Genomic DNA, 20601 nt, shown 5'->3' on the forward strand with positions numbered 1-20601 from the left:
ATTGGAGTGGTATTTTCATTTGCATTTTTTAGTTCATTCTTGCTTTTCGGGGGGTTCTTCATTGGAGTGGATTGGGATTGCATGTTGCATGTTGCATGGTTTGGTTTGGTTTGGTTTGGCTTTGGCTTTGCATATATACCCGGGGTTGGGAAGATATGGTGTGGTTTTTTTGAGTTTTGAGTATTGAGTATTGAGTTTTGTTTTTGTTTTTGAGAGTTTTTGAGAGTTTTTGATTTTGATTTTGATTCTGTTTTGGGGGGATTGGAGGTTGAGGGTTGGGTTTGGGAGGTTGAGTTTGAGAGGTTGAGTTTGAGAGGTTGAGTTTGAGAGGTTGAGTTTGAGAGGTTGAGTTTGAGAGGTTGAGTTGAGAGTTGAGTTTGAGAGGTTGAGTTGAAGAGGTTGAGTTTGAGAGGTGAGTTTGAGAGGTTGCGTTTGAGAGGTTGAGTTTGAGAGGGTTTGAGGAAGGGGAAGGAGAGGATGCTAGAGATGAGAGATGAGATATGAGATATGAGATATGAGATATGAGATATGAGATATGCGATATGAGATATGAGATATGAGATATGAGATGTAAGGGTTGGGTTGGGTTGGCTTTTCATGTGGATTGGATCAGATTGTTGAAGATATAAAATAAGAATGAGAATGAGAATGCGAGAGAAGGATGGATAGATGGATATATTTTTGGTATGTGGATGGATGAGTGATTGAGGGGAGTGATGGATTGATGTTCAAAGGAACATTGAGTAGGTAGATACCTAGGTGATGAAGTGAAAAGTTAAATGGATAGTTATGTGAATAGTGGATCTGTGAATAGTACCTAGGTAGATGGATAGGTCAAGAATGAATGAATGAATGAAATTAAATTCCATACACCTTATATTATATGCCTATCAAAAAAAAAATTCTCATTGTGTGTGCGAGAGAGGAGCGAGTAGTTGGTGAGATGGTTGGGTGATGGATGGTTGGGTGCTGGATGTAATATGGATAGATGGTGTGGTAGGTGGTAGATGGGTTCATAATGGATATTGATATTGATATTGATATTGGAGGAAGTGGAGAGGAGATGAATGGGAGGAGATGGGAGATGGGAGGATAGGAGATAGGAGATTAGGAGATGGGAGGAGATGGGAGATGGGAGAGAGAGGTATTTGGATTGTGTGGATGGTGTGGATGGTGTGGATTTGATAGATAGACTGATAGATAGACTGTTTGATAAATAAACTATCTGAAAGACACAGATGGATGTACTTACTATAAGAATATCATCATCATCATCATCATCATCATCATCATCATCATCATCATCATCATCATCATCATCACCATCATCATCATCATCATCATCATCATCATCATCATCGTCATCGTCATCGTCATAGTCATAGTCATAGTCATCCATGGATACTAAAATAATTCTCCAAGAGGGAGGGATTTCGTTTTGAAGACCTCGGGATACTAGAGTAGATATCTCCAGGAGTCTTATGGTGATATCGGGTCGTGGGGATCTCCTATTTGTTATAATGATTTTTTATTTAGATAGGATTATATTTTATCTAGCTGGAGGTATTATCTAGGTATTATCTAGGTATTATCTGTTACTGGGTAAGTTTTTAGAATGAATAGTGAGGATGATTGGGTTGGAATTGTAGTATGTTGTGTTGTTGTGTGGTGTGGTGTGATTAGATTGTGTATTGGGATGAATGTGTTTGGGTGATGGTTGATGGATGGTTGATGGATGGTTAGTGGATTATTGGGGATGAATTCTTGAGGATGGGTTCTTGAGGATTGGGTTTCGGGCTGATGAACTGAGGATGAACTGAGGATGAACTGAGGATGAACTGAGGATGAACTGAGGATGAACTGAGGATGAACTGAGGATGGAAGATGGGAAGGAGTGTGTAGTCTGCGATTTCTGCGGAGATTTCTGCGGAAATTTGAGAAATCTGTATACATACCTACCTAGTTCTAATTACTCAGATATACATATCTAAATAACTGTATGTGGAATATCTACAAGAGCAATCGGAATCTCTATAGGTATCTACTTTCTTTTTCGTCTTTCATGGTGCTGTTTGCTGTGGAAAGCGGGATTGGATGGTATTGATGATGATATACGACAATGGTGTGTTGTATTGTGGTGGCTAGTCACGCTGAACTGAGCTGAACTTGAATGGTTTGGATATTTTGTTAAGGTTACCTGGCATTGGGGATTTGGATTTGTTGGAGATTGAGGAGGTTGGTAGATGAATCATATTGTAGGAAATGAAAGGGGGAGAGGTGTGAGTACCTAAGTTCTTGAAGAAGTGTTGGGAATGTGATTTTGAAAAGGTATCATGAATGTGACTTTGCAGATGAAAAAGTCCTCTTGCTAGATTTTCACGAGCAGGCCCAAGTTGGGATGGATGATACTTCATGACCCTTAAACTCCTGAATCGTAGCTCATTGTGCTTTTTGGAGTTGTATAATTTGTCCTTGAGGCTATCGTGACTTCTTTCGTTGCGAAACTAGGCAAACAGGAATCTTGCTTTATGTAGGTAGGTAATTAAGTCTTGTGGAAGTACGAAGTATGAAGCGTGAATATTGGTGTTTGAACAATTTGTGGAATTTATCAGAACGATCGATGATTATGGACCGATCATTTGGGCAGACATGTCTTTCTTTCCAATTCTTCTTGAGAATTGGAAGGTATCCACTCATATAGTTCGAAGAAAATGAGAAATTCAAAGATGAGAGTGAGAGAAATATTGGTGATTATGAATATCCCGTTTCGTGACATTCATTGGGCGATTGTAAGAATTCCAGCAATAGACTTACTTGCATGACTTGACTTGTTGTCTAGTGCGAGATCTATATTCTCAGCGATTCTATGAGGAAAGGAAGATAATGTATTACATATCAGGAGTTCGGATGGGTTTGTATCAGCATGTCGGATTGTTCGTCAAGAGAGTTGTTGTGTTCTGTGACCAAATTCGCGGTTGAACGTGTGTTGTCGTCGCCGAGATCTAGAAGCTTTATACTCGCTAACTAGACACACACCTTGGCACTACTTAGTGAAAAAACAAGCCTAATTCAAAAGCTAATCTCACACCTACAAAAAATATATTCAACCACCTACAAAAACTTCCGCAAAAGATAGATTGACGTCAAAGCTATTGATCGGTAGCTCGAGGGTAGGTAATGTTTCACATGTTGGCAAAGTATATTGTGCGAAATCTGTACTAAAGTGACGATCCGATCTATCACTTGAATAATCCTTGGACATACAGCGACGACCCTCGGAAGTTTGGTATGGAATGATGTTAGAGCGAAGCTTTCATCAGACAACCACTTCGATCATTTATTTCTGTATCGCATCCAACAACTTTTTTCCAAGCTCAAACTTTGTTGAGTTCCAGACAAACTGTAAACACGGTTGAATACTGTTTCGTGCGAGAGGGACAACAGCTCAGATTCGAACTTCCGGTGAAACAGCAGCCGCATTTCCCGCTGATATGCTCTGGTACTTTCTGTTCCAAGAATCATCTAATCCTTGATCACCATCTCATATCTATAATGGGTGATGAGACTATCTACACAATCGCTCATTTTTGAATAGAAATATACATATCTTTCGATAAGTTTCAATGACGGTGAGATTATGACATGCAGATATATGGGGAGATTCCTTCCAGTGAAGGTATGCTATCGAAAGAAGTTAATACTTTTGACTATACTCAAAACGGGATCGCGAACTATACTTGGGATGCAGAATCTTGAGTATTTTAAAAGAATCTCTACTTTCAATTTTTCAATTCACACAAGACTTCTGCGTGGAATTTCACAATTTTGACAGCTTCAAGTAGAGGTTACAATGGCTTGAATTTCTGACTTGTACGCGATTTCGATCTCAATAAAACCTCTACCCACTCGATACAATTGATAGCAAGCAGGTCACAGCTTATTTTGTTGAGGACTGACAAGTTTTATCCGTTCAAGTACCTAACTACTCCCCAAACTCTGCGATTTCCAATTCATTTATCCTGCAAATCCACCTAGCACTTACTCTATCCTTCTTGTTTTTTGACCTTCGTTTCGATATTAATTTTCAAAAAGTATTTGCGAATCCTTCACGGAATAGCGAAAACATATGATAATGGAGAAGGCATCGGAACTAACCAATGGGGATAATGTGAACCAAGGAGTTTTTGAATTATGCTCTCCAACCTCACCGACTCCCATACCGCTTTCTTCAGAAGAATATCGAAAATTGATCTGGAAAATTGATCTTCATGTTTTGCCAGCTTTATTTACTCTTTGGGTAGTCGCTGTCGTTGATCGAGGCAACGTCGGAAGCGCAAACATCTTCGGAATTCAGGAGGATCTTCAAATGCAAGGGAACGATTTCAACATGGCTCTCCTCATCGTCGTCATTTGTTTTATTGTCTTCGACATTCCGTGTAATGCATTACTAAAAGCTAGCACACCACAAATAGTTATTACTGGCGAAACCTTCCTTCTAGGTTGCAGTCTCTTCCCAATCTTTCCTCGGCATAACTAACATCATATAGGAGTCGTAGCTATTGGAGAGGGACTTGTCACAAATCTTGCGGGGTTCTATGCCATGCGTTTCTTTGTGGGGTTACTCGAAACAGGACTCATACCAGGTATTTTCGACAACCGTTCGTTTAGCGAAAACACTAACACAATTGTAGGAAGTGTCTTTATCCTGAGTCAATATTATCCTCGGTATGAAATGCAATGGAGATTAAGTATGTTGATGGTTGGCAATGCCCTTGGAACCGCATTTGCTGGACTACTTGCATTTGCTATTGCTGGTATCAATACTTCCAATGGGTATAATGGCTGGAGATGGATCTTCATCATCGAAGGGTGTATTACTGTTGCAGTGGCAGTTGTTGCTTACCCATTCATGCCAACTTGGCCGCATCAGGCAAAATGGATGTCCGATGATGAAAAGGCTTTGCTCGCTGATGCAATCAAGCAAGGAGGAGTTGTTGAACCGAAGGGCGAGAAGTTGGACATACACAGACTCATTAAGGTTTTAAAAGACTGGAAGATATATGTAGCGTAAACAATCCACCCAACTTCCCAGAAAGTTTTAAACTAATCAATCTTAGTGGCATAATTCTCGCATTCACATTCATGACGTCTGCTAGCGTCGGAATATTTACACCAACTATTGTTTCTGGCATTTCTGCTCATCAGGATCCTCGTCACGTACAGGTTCTCTGTATTCCGGTTTTTGTTGCAGCGGCAGTATCTTCATTGGTAGCTTCATTCTTATCTGATCATTTCAAACATCGTACAGGATTCGCTCTTTTTGGATACGTTACGATCATAGCTGGTGCGATAGTCTTACTTAATGAAGATCGTGTCAATGCGCATACCAGATATGGAGCGGTGTATCTTCTGGCTTGTGGAATCTACATTGCTGTACCAATAATATGGACAATTCTACCAAACAACGTTGCTGGAACGTACAAGACGGGAATCGCGATAGCAATTCAGGTCAGCATTGGGAATCTGGGGGGTCTAGCGTCAACCCTTTGCTTTGCAAGTACTAAGGCACCATCTTTCGTCTTGGGATATACAACCATTGTGTGGATGACTTGTTGTGCTGCGGTTCTCTTGATTATCTATGCATTCTTTTTGTGGATGGAGAATAGGGCTAGAGCAGCTGGTAAAAGGGATTATTTGTTGGAGAGAGAGGATGTCGACACGCTCGGGGATATGCACCCTTCTTTCAGATATACTTATTGATTGCTTAATTGGTGTAAGGTCATCAACTGTACTGAAGTATCAGGTGATATCATAAAAGTTACACGGTGGAAGGGTTTTTTAGAGTCGAAGTCTTTGAGAAAGTTCCCGACTCGCAAACATTCATGGAAGGAATTCTTCGCTTAGTAGTGGGAGCGCCTCAACACATCATTTTTTCACCTTCAGGTACCTAGGTAGCACAAGGCGTTATTGAAGGACAATCTATTAGTCAGATACTTTTCTTTGAGCTCGATCTGTGGAATTTCTACGTCCCACATAAATTTCACTGTACTTCGGAAGTTGCTAGACCCTTGAGATTTACGGTTTCGTATTTACTTCCGAGGTTACTCGACGTACTCAATGCAATGTAACCGTCGGAACTGTTTCCAAAGCTCATTCGTTCTTTCTCGGTTGCCATCACGAAGATTTGAAACACGCATTTTAGCGTTCTATCTCTACGAGCTTGTGTTGCAGTGGCGCTTCTAGTGTGTGTATCTTTGTGTCTAATTCTATATAATATCACTCAGCTACCATGTTTTTTGATCACCATGAAATTATTTTCAATCGTTGTCTGAGTTGACAAATCTGCGGAGTGTGTGCTGGTACGCGAGTGTGATCCATATTCAGTAATCAGTGTCTAGTTCACCTACCTCTTTCTAGCACGTCACCAGCTTTTAGCTCATCACCTTATCAGCGTTTGAGCCCCGTATACTAAACATTACAACTTCCACGTCTCATTTTCTCTTCCTTTTTTCTTTCATAATTCATATCCAAAATCAAAATCCCATCCCCAGCTGCAATTCCTATTTCCAAAATCATGGAAAGCTCTACCACGGTTCCGCCGACCCTCGAACCAAGCGAGCCTCTTCAAATCGCTATAATCGGCGCCGGACTAACAGGCCTCAGCCTCGCACTTTCTATTTCCGCCCTCCCACTGCACCAGCGTTCTCACCTCCACTACACCATCTACGAATCGCACCAACACTATTCCGAAATCGGCGCCGGTATTGGATTCGGCGCTAGCGGTCACCGAATTATGAAACTTCTCCATCCCGAATTCTGGGAAAATTACAAAGCGATTGCGAACTGGGGCGAAGACGACGTATGGTGGGACTTTGTAGTCGGTGATAAAGTCGGAAATTCACAAGGAATAGCCGATGAGAAATGGGAAGGAAAGCGAATCGCACAGGTACGCATGAAAGAGGGGAGAGAGGGTCAGAGTACCGCGCATCGACGATCTTTAATGGATATTCTGATCAAACTTCTTCCTTCTTCGTGCGATGTTCGGTTTGGGAAGCGTTTGACTGGGATTGTATCATCTGCTTCTGATTTACATTCTATTTCCGATCATCCAAATTCTAAAGTAACCTTACAATTCCAAGACAGTACAACTTCAACAGCCGACCTAGTAATCGGCGCCGATGGCGTCAAATCTCTCTGTCGGGATATAGTAATCACACCGACTTGCAATGCCGAAGCGCTCAAAGCACGGTTTACGGGGAAAATAGCATATAGAGGATTAATACCGATGGAAGAAGCGAGAGCGAGGATAGGAGAGAAAGCGGGTCAGAGGATGTTCTATTTGGGACATGGGGGACATGTGGTTTCGTTTCCGGTGGAGGGAGGGAAGAGTATGAATATTGTTGCGTTTGCGAATCGGGAGGAGGGGGGTTGGGAGGGGGATTGGGAGGGGGGTTGGGTGAGGGAGAATGTGGGGGAGGAGCTGGAGAGAGATTATTTGGATGGGAGGTGGGGGGATGATGTGGAGGGGATTATGAGGGTAAGTGGATGGTGGTTGAATTCTTTTATTTGCTTATTTGAGATGTGTTTTTTTCTGTTTATCTTCCTTACGATTTTTGTTTTGTGGATTTCACCCATAGCCGTTGTATTTTTCGGCTACATTCGATTCATCAAACTACCTCGACCCTTTATATATCTCTCGATGGTGATGTTATCTCCACCTCTACCCGATCTCATACATCTCAAACTCGATATTAGTTCCCATTTCACAGGATCTCACTTCCCCAATTTTATTTCCCTTTTACCCCAAATCTATGTTCTGATAAAAAAACTACTAACATTCCATTCATAGCTCATCAAATCTCCCTCCTACTGGGCAACATTCTACCATCCCCCCGCTCCGACCTTTCACCATCCCACTCTACCCATCCTTCTCATCGGCGACGCTGCTCACACCACCGCTCCTCATTTTGGACAAGGCGCTGGTCTTGGTAGTAAGTTTCCTTTTTTTGTCTCCCAGCTAATGTTCTTATACTCTCCCCAACGTTGTGTATCCTCAATCATTAATCTTCCAAAAGCCACACTATCTATATCCATCCTAACCTACAAAAACAAATACTAACCCCACCCCCACCTAGTCGAAGACGTATACATCCTCACAAAGCTTCTCTCGCACCTCCCCACCACCTCTCACTCTTCCGGTGCCAGCTCAAATCTACGCGCCCTCTTCACAGCATACACACAAATCCGACAGCCGCGCGCGACAACCGCCGTGTCTACTGCTAACTATTATGGTCGGATGCTTGATATGGAAGATCCTGTTATTTCTGATAATCTTTCGCTTATAGGGGAGAAAGTGAGGGGGATAGCGGAGACGATATGTGGATATGATGAGATTGGGGAGGGGGAAAGAGCGGTAGAGATCATGAGAGGGAAATTGGCGGAGCGTGAGATGAAGGATGGCAAGATAAGGAATGATGATGTCGTGGAGCGTGAGTGGTGGGTTCTGAACGAGACTTCATCGTGGAAAAGTTTTCATTGAATGTTGCCTTCAAGTTTGCTTCCCAGTTATCTTTAACTCCCCATTTGTAGCCGACTGATTCACAATATTAGCAACTGATCACCAAGAAGTTGAAGGTGCTGTCGTTTTTCCAATCTCAATCCTCCGACCAATCTAGCTGTGCAAATTTTGAGCGTGAAATACCAATCACTTCTCAACACTAGGACGTCCGTATCTGTTGCGAAACTTGCACTAGCTTCACTTGAAGCAGCGCACTACTAAAAGAGGAATCTCGGTGATACTATCTTACATATTCAAGGTGCATGAGTGGAATATTTTGCAAAGATAGAAACTTAATATACCTTCAATTTCAGCGTCTCCGCCCCAACTTTGACTATCTGTGACATTAATGCTAAGAAATATCAGCTTTTTGTTATTTTCCGCAGCTTCTGGGTAAGACTCATGAAGTAGTTTGAGCAGGATATTCGGTCGTGTCAAGCTATAGCATCTGAGTATACAGGTATTCAATATAGTAAGGCAGAGATTTCTTTGTATCTTTGAGGGTTTAAGATCAGTAGCAGTTGGCTTATACCATATGATACTCGAGACCTAATCATATTAATAGATATCCGCTGCGCATCTAACACAGTGAGCGCTTCGCTTACCTCAATAACCCAATCGAAAAATTCAAGGTTCGTGCTATGAGTCCCTTGATTATATTTAGCTTTTATAGTTTGAAAAGGAAAAATTACATCGTAGCCAGAGGTAGGTCCAGTGATCAAGCGTAAGCCTCGAGAGTTCTGCTGGTTTGGTCTAGTGGGATCTGTGACAGACATGCCCATGTCTTGGGGCTTTACACCAGTTAGAGTGCCAGCCCCAATGTACGACATGTCTAAGCTTCCAGCAACTCCACAGCAACTGCTTTGGATACACTTAGGTAAGCACCAGAGTGGCTAACAATACAATTGACTCAGGTGGCTAGGCACCTAAGCTTGTATATCTTCCCCGCGGACTGCGGTCTGTGTTGACCCAAAATAACCTGAAATTCTATCGTAGAACGACATGCGCAAAATCTCTAACGTGTCATAAATCTGCAAGTTGTAAAGAGAAAAGACTTAGAAGATCATGAAGGGCTGTACGATACTCCACTATAATCGATTTTTACCTTAAAATACAACTACACGGTACTTGAGAATCCATTCCATAATAAGAATGACTGACAGTCCATTGCTACTGTGATGGATGCTGCAGAACATCGCTGCTAACGCGCACCGGACCGTTGAGTTAGTTGCTGATGATCCGATCAGCGAGTACCAATGGCACAGTATTTAGCCTCGGGTATATTCGGATATCAGGATGTTGGTTTTGATGTTGGTAATCTCCGAAAGGCGAATCCACTCGGCCAAAATGATTGCGCCGCGCAAGTGCTGTGCGAACATAACGGTATAAACTGAAAGCTTTACAACTACATACCAAGTGGAGAATGCTGCACATTAATTGCTTGCGGAGAGAATCTATAGGCATTCATGAATGGCCATGGATCTACTTTTCTTCAAGACGGCGGGAGATATACTCGGCAAGTGTTGAAGTCTCTCCACTTCCATCACCCTCACGATTATTTGTTGACCATCTTAACACATATGTATGTTCCATTCATAGAATTTCTAGAATGTATGTGGCAGGGACATATCGCATGTGTAGTTGTGATTCGGACACCACCGATATGAATGGTGACAACTCGGTACAAGTCGAGTCTTGATATTTCCTCAAGACATCTTTCAAGACTGGCAAACATCCGCTTCTGGAGACTTTCAGAATTCTTCATTATGGCCAGCGAAATGAATGTTGATCTCGAAGAACAGAAGAAGGCGCCTGCCCTGGATCTTTTTGTGGTTTCTGAACCTACCTCTGAAGAGATCCTGAGTGCAACGCCCGAAAAGAACAAAGGCGTTGATAGCTCCCATGGTTCCTCAAAGACTCAAAGCGTCGACGGGAATCCCCCCCTCCTTTCATTTCCACCTAGTAGTGTCACTGGCGCTCGATGGCCTCTTGTGGTTCTTTCGATTTTATCATCAACCTTTCTCTTCTCACTTGATAACACAATCAGTACCGACGTGCAGCCCGCAGTCGTTCGACAGTTTTCATTAGTCGATAAATTAGCCTGGCTTCTTGTATCCTTTCTCCTTGGCGCATCTGGAACAGATCTCTTCTGGTAAGAATGACAATTCTGTTGATCCTCATATCTCGTTTTGGATGATCGGTTCATGTCTGATACAATCGGTGTAGGGGGCAAATTTATTCTCAGTTCGACGCCAAATATGTGTATATTATTCGTGTTGTGCTCTTCGAGATCGGGTCTGCTGCTTGTGGTGCAGCACCCAAATGGACGCTTTGATTGTGAGCAGAGCAATATGTGGACTTGGAGGGGCCAGCATGTACTCAAGAGTGATGGTACTACTATCCGTTACTATTCTGGACTATGAACGGCCGGTCTACTTTGGTCTTTGCGGATTGACCTGGGGTACGGGAACAATTTTAGATCCAATTTTAGGGGGAGCTTTCACGGTCAGCAGTGCTACTTGGAGATGGGTGAGTTAACTTCGTCGTAGATACAATTAATTGTGTTGATATCGTTGCTCCAGGCTTTTTACATCAACCTTGTGGTTGGTGGCATTTGCGCACCAATCTACTTGTTTCTTCTCCCCCTCAGCACATCCACGAAACCCCACAGACAGTGAAGCCAGTCATTTTTAGTTTTCAAGATTAACACGCCAGTACATGCGGCAATTACAGAATCAAGATAGCCAATACTACTTACTATATTGGAATATTGATATTAGGCTTTCTTATTGCATTAAGAATATCTGTCAGATGCAGTTTCTGCGCCCCTTATTTACTGCATGTCTGCGGCCCGGAATGCAATCCCCCTAACATTTCACCAGGGATTCTTTCACCGGGCCCTCTTTTTTTTTCAACATATATTGCCCCTTCTTCTTCCTCGAGAAAGGTACTTCGACAATACTTCTTTACTTCATCATGGTGCAATCAACAATCACTGAACTAGCTGCGATAATTTCGGCAAATACTGCCAAAATTGACAATTACTTGAGCAGCCAAGGTCTAAAGTCTCCATCATTCGATGTTGACGCCCCTACTGAGCCACTCGTCCCTTCAGATGCTCCTGAACTTGAAGCTGCTCGATCAGAGCTTATTGATGCAACGTTGATGCTTCATGACCTCATTCTTGGACCTAAGGAGTATTTGATGAAATTCACCGTGAGTATACACAAAAGCAACTACTAAGCTCTTTACTAACTTGTCAAAGCATGATTGGCTCATAAGCATGCAAGCAATTAGTCGCTTCAATATTGCGAAAAGTATTCCGATTCATGAAGAAGTCTCTTATGCCGATATCGCAAAAAGATGTGGCGTCAATGAGCTTGACGTCCGTCGTATTCTTCGTCATGCCATGACTTTAAGCCTATTCAAGGAACCAAAGAGGGGCGTTGTTGCTCACACAGCTGCATCCAGGATGATAGCAGAAGATCAGCAAATGGCTGATTGGGTAGCGACCACCTCTGATGAGCTCTGGCAAGCCGCAACCCAGACAGTTAACGCTATGGTGAAGCATCCGAGATCCCAAGAGCCAAATGAGACCGTACAGTCCCTTGATATAAAGCGTAGATAGTTAGACTGATGTACTTCTATAGGGGTTTGCGCTTGCGAACGGTACGGATAAATCTGTATTCGAAGTTTTGTCCCAAAATCCACCACGAGCAAAACGTTTTGGCAGTGCCATGAAAGCTTGGACAGAGGGTACAGGATACGATCTTTAATATGTTATTGATAACTACTCCTGGAAGGAGGTTGGTAATGGTACTATTGTTGATGTATGTAATATTTCTGCTATTTTTGCTTTATCAATCCCACTAATAAATCAACAGGTCGGTGGCTCGCATGGCTTTGCCTGCACACGACTTGCGAAAGCATTCCCTGACCTCAACTTTATTGTTCAAGACCTTCCACCAGTGGTTGAAGCTGGTGCTAAGACTGTCCCCTCGGAGCTTTCAGACAAAATCAAGTTCATGGCCTATGACTTTTTGAAAGAACAGCCTGTCAAGAATGCGGACATCTATTTCTTCCGATGGATTTTCCACAACTGGTCTGATAAATATTGCATTCAAATACTGCGCAACCAAATTCCCGCTCTCAAAAAAGGTGCGCGCATTGTCATCAACGACAATGTGCTGCCGGAGCCTGGAACAATGCCAAGATGGCGCGAGGAACGTTTGAGATCCATGGATCTCACAATGTTGGAGTTACAAAACTCGAGGGAAAGAGAATTGGAAGATTGGGCTAAACTCTTCGAAGATGCGGATCCAAGGTTTACATTCAAGGGAGGGAAGCAACCTGCTGGCTCTAACCTTTGGATTTTGGAAGCTGTTTGGGATGGAGATTCTACGACTCAATAGTTTGAGAACCCGATCAAGAAACAACTAGCCTTGACATATACCTTGTACTTAGTCCCAGATCCATTGCAAATCACCAACGGTTTGAAAATTCAATAGAGATAGTGAACCTTTCCCTAGAATGTTAGTTAGCTGAGATGATTGATTGATTGATTATACCTATTTAACGTCCGTGTGAAGAAGGATCGGCATGTGGATCAGTATGCCTTTAATTTTTGAGACCTATTAGATTATGAATCTCATGGGTCTAAATGTAAAGCGTTTAGGGTACTAGTAAAGGTGGTTCAATTTGATTACTTCTTAATAATTAAATAAGAATTGAGATACTAGCAGTAGTACACCTTACAAATACAATACACTACCTAAACCACGTTAGCCTAATTAATCAATTACATAATCCACAAGGAAGGTACTGTAGGTAGGCTCGGTAGGGAGATAGGATATGACGTAATCGAAAATTCCCAACTAAGTTCCACTATGATGCGATCCGACCCCGCATTCTTACCAACCAGAACAGCAACATCAAACGGTTACCTAGTAGGTATATCAACTCGGGGTAATTACTAGCTACTAGCTAATGTCTACCTAAACATCGAAATACCAAAAATCTCAATTCCCAACCAACAATTTTCTCCCACCCTTCACAAAAACAACACTCAAACCATCAACCCCTCTCAACCACCAAAAAATGTCACCCTCTACCCCGCGCATCCTCCTCCTCGGCGGCCACGGCAAAGTGTCTCTCCTACTAACTCCCAAAATTCTCTCGCGATCCTGGAACCTCATCTCCATGATCCGCAACCCCGACCACAAATCCGATATCCTAGCCGCCGCATCCCGCGCCCCCAAAAGCAGCGCCGGAAACCTCGAGGTGCTCGTCTCCAGCATTGAAGATGTAAAGAGCGAGAGTGACGCGAAAAGCATTTTGGAACAAGTAAAAGCGGATTGGGTTATCTGGTGTGCTGGTATGAATTCTCCCATTGCCCCCATTTTTCTCATTTTTCTCATTTTTCTCATTCTTTTCCTTGAAAAGGAAGGATCAGAGATAGAGATTTTCCCATAAAGAAACAGAACACCAATTAACAACTTGCCAACCCAACAGGAGCCGGAGGCAAAGGTGCCAAAGACCGCACCTACGCCATCGATCAAAACGCCTGTATCCATTTCATCCGGGCCTCTCTCGCAACCCCCTCTATCACCAAATTCCTCCTCGTTTCCGCGCTCATATGCCGCCGCTCGCGGGCTCCATGGTGGAGCGACGAAGATTGGGCATATGTGCAGAAAGTCAACAACGAAGTTCTTCCCGATTATTACAAAGCAAAGTTAGCGGCAGATCAAGCATTAGTCGTGTTGAGCGAGGAGAGGAAAGATTTGACGTGGATTAATTTGAGGCCGGGGACGTTGAGTGATGAGGAGGAGACGGGGAGAGTGAGTTTGGGGAAGACGACGGGACAGGGGAAGGTTACGAGAGGGGATGTGGCGGAGGTGGCAGTGAGGTTGTTGGCGGAGGAGGGGGTGAGGAGTGGGTATTTTGATTTGTTGAATGGGGAGCGAGAGGTGGGGGAGGAAGTGGGGAGAGTGGTGAAGGAGGGGGTAGATTGTAGGGAGGGTGAAGAGTTTGAGGATTTGAAGGGAAGTGAATTTTTGAAGCTGTGAATAATTTTTAGTTCTTCGGAGGGATTAGGCGATAGTCACTATCTCGTCCTTGAAAACAGCTCGTCTATATAGGCAATATCGTCCGTTAAAATAATATGAAAATAAACTATTTATGAATTGAATTATGCATTGATTTAATCCCATCATTTCTACCTTCTCCACGCGCCCATAAAACTTCACCAATCAAGATACCATATTCCCACTCCTCTTCATTTAACCTCTCAAAGAATACCAAGTAATATAAAGCTATTGAATTCAGACGGTATCCGGCACCCGGCTTGCAGATGACATTCCAGAAAGATCGTTTCAATTCCATCATACACTCAAGTATTCATTTCCATCTCAATATAATGCTCATTTCCATACAAACATGATAGTAAACGAGGCTCTATTGCAAATAAAGCTACTATAGCTACCTACGCAGCTACATTTGTTCATATAATCTCATTAAGAGAAAACTGTATTCCCATCCATCTCTATCTTAATGCACAAGCAAGAGACATTCAATAGTCTAGCTCCTTCAGTGTATTTCTCCCTCGAGAGAAAAGCCTCTACGCCCCAGCAAACAGTAGGCAAAATGGTATCATATAACAAGGAAATCGAACCAAACACACCCATTAGCAACAAACTCATTTCCTTGCTTTAGTACTCATCCTTGTATCATTCCATCCACCAAGATTCCTTCACCACCACTTTAGTAGCACACTCTTTCCATTCCCTCCCCTCCCCTCTCATCAACCCTCCTAATCCGCAATCCCCACCCCAAATTCCTCATACAGTTCCCCAACCCTCACACCCCTATTATCGGCAATCATACCCAGCAATCCCTGTCCCACATCCTTGATATCATTATAATCATGCAACAACTTGATATGTCTCTTGACCGTTTGCTTCGCCGGTTTCTCCAACCCTTCCGTGATTTCCTGTATTTGTTCGCGTTTTTGTGCAATCTCTGCTTTGAGACTGGCATTACGTGTTTGGATTGATGTCTAGAAACAGAGTTAGTTGATTATTTGAAGGAAAAAGCAAATATGTGATCAAAGGGAGACTAAGACTTACGAGTTTCATCGCCTTGATCTCGGCTAAAAACGCATCTTGGCGATGGGATGCTGAGGTATTTGACGATGTAGATACTTGACTTCCGGATAACTTCGTGTTGATACCACCTGTGATGGGTGTATCGTTAATAGTGGCATCTTTATCTACAGGTTCTGTAGCTTTTGCGGACTGTTTCTCTTTGTTCTTAAGCAAGCTTGGTCTTCCCCTTTTCTTTTTCTCAATCACCGGCTCTTCTTGTTCGATAGCTTCCTCTTCTTTGTCAGGGTCCTCACTTTCAATGCTACGAATCTCGCCTTTGTCGATTGTTTGTTGCTCTTCCTCTGCAACATCAGAATTGCTATTACTGATTCGCCTAGCTTTGGTTGTGGAGGGTCGACCTCGTTTCTTCTTCTCTGATGCAGGAGGTTTTTCCTCAATCTGTGTAACCACCTGATTTGTCCCACCACTCTCAGCCCTGCCGGTCAATACCCCTGTCAAATTTTCTTCGCCAGATTTTGCGTCTTCAGTACTGGCACCCAAGTCTTTAGTTCCAGGTGATCGGCCTCTCATCCTTGGTTCTGGCTTAACCTTTTTCGAAGGCGGCGATTCATTGAGCAGCGCGTCTTCTTCCTCATCTGAGTCGACAATCTCGTTCGGGATATTCTTACCACTACTAATAACATCATTCGACATATTCTTCATGGTGGCATTCCGGGCGTTCAAGCTAGAAGCTTTGCGAGCAGGTCGACCTCTTTTTTTCTTCTCTGGCGAAGAACTGATCACAGCTGGTTGATCAATACTTGCGCCTACGGTCTCTTGCAATGCAATGGCCACCTGACTTTCTTCTGGAGGTTTAACGGACCCCTTGTTTGGATTAGTCACTTTGGAGACCTTACGACTCCCCGGTCTACCTCTTCTTTTCTTCTCGGGTGATGTGTTGGCAAAAGTTTGCGGCTCGTCGACTGATTGCGTCTCAGATGCTGGCTCACAGACACTAGCATCAGTAACAGCCTTATTTGGGGTATTTGGAGTCTTCTCTGAAGCTTCGTCAACAGTTGTCTTTTCCGGACTTAGTCGAGACACCTTTCTGCCAGCAGGTCTTCCCCTCTTTCTCTTCACTGGTGAGGAATCGATATCAGCTAGTTCATCAGTGGAATGAACATCGCCTATGGACTCCTTAGCAATGCTCTCTAAGGTTTCTTCCGTTACAACAATTCTAGAACTTCCGTTGATAGCTTCATTGACGTGTATCTTCTGGGAATTCAGTTCAGATATCTTTCGACCAGGTCGACCTCTTTTTTTCGGTCGTACAGAAGAACTTCCATCCGAATCATCATTTGCTTCCCCAGGTGGGGCGGCTTGTACATCAACATCATTGTGAGTCAATGGTGAAGCATCGTACAATAACTCGTCAGCTTCTGTATGTTCTGCTTCAACCCCAGAAGATTTACGTCCTGCAGGTCTTCCTCTCTTTCTCTCGACCGATGGAGATGTGATAGCAATATGCTTTCCAGTAGATTTCTGACTAGGCGTAGCTTGTTCCGTTTCAATATCTCCGGGAATAATCACTGAGACATTACTTGAATAATGTCTAGTAACTTCTTCAGTGCTGGGTTTCTCGAGACTCAAGCCGGAAGATTTTCTACTAGCTGGTCTTCCTCTCTTTCGCTTAACAGGTGAAGACGAATTCGCAGTTAGTTCATCCATCGTATCGTTGATTCCAAACTCATCATGACTCTCAATAATCTCGACTGGGGCTATTGCTGTCACGTCATCTAACTCGTCCAATTCTCCGTCAGGTCCATCAGAATAATTCTTCTCAGGAATCAAATCTGAAGATTTTCGACCTGTCGGTACTCCTTTTCTCTTCTCATCTTGCATGAAATGAATAGGAGGGTTTGCAGGTCGTTCATCTGTCGATTTGTGACTGATGTTCGACTGTATAGTCTTCTCATCCATCAAAACCTGCTCTCTCTCGAGATCGTCATCATCATTCTTAACAGTAGATAACGTGGAAGTTTTTCTCCCGGGTGGCCTTCCGCGTTTCCTCTTCTCAGGTGTAGGATTACTTGGATATAACTTGTCTGCTGGGAGTTTTCTGGGAGATGAATATGCCTCAGCTGATTTGTTGATAATAGTGGCTTCGTAGCTTTTATGTGGATCCAAAGCTGCTTTATCTTCTTCCATGGCAAGCCCATCAGCAGATAACAAAGAGACCTTTCTACTAGCTGGTCGTCCTCGTTTCCTCTTCTCAGGTGCGGGGCTATTTGTAGAGGAATCATCTGCTGTGGCATCTGTAGAAGCTATATTTTTCAATGCGTCATCCAGTTTGTCGACATGCTCATCGACAGATAATGCAGAAATCTTCCCGGTAGGTAATCTGCCTCGTTGCTTCCTCTCGGCCACGGGACTGCTTACGCTCAAGTCTTCCTTGTCTTCCACACTTATCGGCTTATCTGGGCCAGCTTCGACAAGCATTGCTTTGCTTTCGATACTTTCTTCGTCAGCTTGACTGTTGGCCATTTTAGATCTTCTTATTCCTGTTGATCGACCCCTCTTATTTGTTGGTTTTTGCGGTGATGTCTGAATAGAGGGCGGGTGAATATCCATATCATCTTCATCGGCTCTAGAATCTTCCTCTACTTTCCCGGTAGAACCAATCGGCGCACACTCAAAGGACTCTCCAATCTCATCAAAATCATCTATTCCATTCTGTGGAGTTTCAGATTCCATCATTTCTAGCTCTTTGAGATTTTTCTTTGGGTCGATGGAGCTTGTGGCACATTCTCTCCCAAACGAGCTTACAACGTCTTCGGCCTCCCCATCCTCATTTTCTTCTCTGGCAGCATCGGCGCCTATGGTCATTTCCACATTCTTTCCATATCTCGCCGAGCTATCGAATGTATTTCCATTATGGCTGAGCTTTTGCGGGGATTGTTGACTTGATTCTGTGATCGCATCGCTATCCGGAATTTCTACGTGTCTTGCCTGTACTGGAGCTTCCAATCTTGAAAGTGAAGGCAATTCAACATCATCCAAGCTTTCATCGTCCACAGGTATTTGATTAGCAATTCTGAGAACTTGAATATGCGTAAGATTTGACGTGCTGTCTATATTCGCAGAACTCACGATATTCTCATCTACTGACGGGACTCCTTCCGAGAAATTGTCTCCGGGTGCAAATTCAACAGGTGATTGTTCCAGAATAGATATTGAGCTCGGCTTCCCTTCAAGGTCCCTTAAATCTTCGTTACTCAGGAACCCGCTGGTAACGCTTTCGGTACCATGATCTTCGTTCCTAGATTTTGCGTCTTTGTCAACAATCTTTTCAGTGTCAACAGTCGTTTCGGAATGAGTGGTATTCAAAGTTGTAACATTGCCGCAAATTTCTCCGATTTGATTGTTCTCTTCAACGATAGGTGTATCAATTACTGGCCCAGCTCCCATCTCGGTGATAGCTTTTTCCGAGTTTGAGATGTCGTTGCCTCTCTCCGACACAATATTCTCGCTGCCTAAACTCGAATCCTTAATCTTATCATCTGACTTGTCGTAGATTTGTTTCTCAGAATACATGTTTCCTCCGAAGGGATCAACATCCGCGTTGAGACTAGAGTCAATTGTCATTTCAGTAGTTGTTGTAATTGTCTCTAAAGCATTCTTACGAGTTTCCTCGAGTAGAGCTGGTTCATCAACTTTGACCAATTCTTGATCGCCAATCTCCGCTCCAGGGAAATCCGGAATGCTTTTGTCGCCAGCTAGGTTCATCTCTTGGTCTTCTTGCTCATCTGCCGTATCATCGTGTTTTTCCGAAATTGCCCCACTCTCTTCCTTGTACGGCTCAACGTCTCCCGTAACCATTCTTTGCTTTTGGGCCACGGGAGCGTTTTTGTTCAACCCTTCCTCCGTAGGTATATTTGAGGCTGCTGTATCATCATGTCGAGAGCTCATATCGACATCTCCGCTCCCGGTTTTCGATATGGATACAGCCTGGTCATCGCACTGTAGCAAAATTACTTGGCGCGATCCCACATCAATATCGCCAATGTCAATTTTTGATACCGATCCATTTTCCCCAATCACATCCTCATCATCAGCCGGCCCATCATACTGTGGTAAAATCATACTTTGTGATCCTCTCGGATCCACCTCACCAACCTCTCCCATCTGATTAACATCTCTTGTCGTCTCCTTGACCTTTTCTCCATTCTCAATGCTCACTTGCGTCTGCATCGCACTATCCTCTTCATCCTCCAACTCCATACTCTCGGCCTCCCTAAACCGCTGCCAATCCCACTGTTCAATAAAATCCATCCCCAAATCGGTCTCTGACATGCCCCTATCCATTTTGAGCTCCCCAAGCTTACACCTCCCAGTCTTTATCCTCCGTTCTTCCGTTTTCTTTTACGGTATGGAATGTCTTCTCCTTCACCATCAAACCTTGTCCCGTGGCGATGATGTTTTCAGACTTTGAATTGACCTTCTTGCTTGGACATTATTGTAAGATTTCAGAGGCGATTCTGAAACTGAAAATCAAACACGAAAATATGAAAAGAAAAACAAACTCCGAAAAAGGTAAAAGTGAAGGTGAACTTTTTTTTCGAAAAGAACAAACGCGTCGATATCACCTGCACCGCGCACGGACCTATAAAACACGATAAAAATGGGTTGATCACGTGCTGTCTCTAATTCTGCATCTGATTCGAAAGGTCCAGATCGAATCCAGTAAATAAATGCGGTTCAAATGTCAAAAGGGTTGAAAATATGGAGCCTAGGTTCAAGGAATTTTTAATGGCATCAGATAGGTCGAGAGAAAATCTGAGCGAACTACTAGTCGCTAAAGGCTATATGTCAAGACAGTTTTTGTATGGAGAATGTTCGCAATTCATTAGAGCTATACTGACGACTGTCTTATTAACGTTGCACATATGGACTAATAGGCTA

General features: G+C 43.3%; 7 protein-coding genes across 7 annotated transcripts; 5 read left to right on the forward strand and 2 right to left on the reverse strand.

Moving 5' to 3' along the window:
* Positions 1–33: 33 nt before the first annotated feature.
* EAF02_006756 (uncharacterized protein) lies at positions 34–1399 on the reverse strand (the record flags this gene model as incomplete). Its single annotated transcript, XM_038902804.1, has 2 exons — positions 34–480; positions 1253–1399. The coding sequence occupies 2 exons, from the start codon at positions 1397–1399 to the stop codon at positions 34–36; spliced, it is 594 nt and encodes a 197-aa protein (XP_038757125.1).
* A 2733-nt stretch (positions 1400–4132) lies between these two features.
* On the forward strand, positions 4133–5760 carry EAF02_006757 (uncharacterized protein; the record flags this gene model as incomplete). Its single annotated transcript, XM_038902805.1, has 4 exons — positions 4133–4499; positions 4548–4643; positions 4692–5067; positions 5118–5760. 4 exons carry the CDS (start codon positions 4133–4135, stop codon positions 5758–5760), a joined length of 1482 nt encoding a protein of 493 aa, XP_038757126.1.
* Positions 5761–6574: 814 nt separating this feature from the next.
* EAF02_006758 (uncharacterized protein) lies at positions 6575–8539 on the forward strand (the record flags this gene model as incomplete). The annotated part of the gene is made up of 3 exons (XM_038902806.1): positions 6575–7537; positions 7850–7991; positions 8136–8539. 3 exons carry the CDS (start codon positions 6575–6577, stop codon positions 8537–8539), a joined length of 1509 nt encoding a protein of 502 aa, XP_038757127.1.
* A 1784-nt stretch (positions 8540–10323) lies between these two features.
* EAF02_006759 (uncharacterized protein) lies at positions 10324–10713 on the forward strand (the record flags this gene model as incomplete). Its single annotated transcript, XM_038902807.1, has 1 exon — positions 10324–10713. The coding sequence occupies one exon, from the start codon at positions 10324–10326 to the stop codon at positions 10711–10713; it is 390 nt and encodes a 129-aa protein (XP_038757128.1).
* Positions 10714–11533: 820 nt separating this feature from the next.
* Positions 11534–12969, forward strand: EAF02_006760 (uncharacterized protein; the record flags this gene model as incomplete). The annotated part of the gene is made up of 5 exons (XM_038902808.1): positions 11534–11773; positions 11823–12155; positions 12208–12240; positions 12361–12387; positions 12442–12969. The coding sequence occupies 5 exons, from the start codon at positions 11534–11536 to the stop codon at positions 12967–12969; spliced, it is 1161 nt and encodes a 386-aa protein (XP_038757129.1).
* A 685-nt stretch (positions 12970–13654) lies between these two features.
* Positions 13655–14622, forward strand: EAF02_006761 (uncharacterized protein; the record flags this gene model as incomplete). Its single annotated transcript, XM_038902809.1, has 2 exons — positions 13655–13931; positions 14069–14622. The coding sequence occupies 2 exons, from the start codon at positions 13655–13657 to the stop codon at positions 14620–14622; spliced, it is 831 nt and encodes a 276-aa protein (XP_038757130.1).
* A 743-nt stretch (positions 14623–15365) lies between these two features.
* On the reverse strand, positions 15366–20004 carry EAF02_006762 (uncharacterized protein; the record flags this gene model as incomplete). Its single annotated transcript, XM_038902810.1, has 2 exons — positions 15366–15611; positions 15682–20004. 2 exons carry the CDS (start codon positions 20002–20004, stop codon positions 15366–15368), a joined length of 4569 nt encoding a protein of 1522 aa, XP_038757131.1.
* Positions 20005–20601: the final 597 nt, after the last annotated feature.

Source organism: Botrytis sinoallii, assembly GCF_014898435.1.
Source record: "Botrytis sinoallii strain Bc 23 chromosome Unknown BSIN_011, whole genome shotgun sequence".
NCBI classification, from domain to species: Eukaryota; Fungi; Ascomycota; class Leotiomycetes; order Helotiales; family Sclerotiniaceae; genus Botrytis; species Botrytis sinoallii.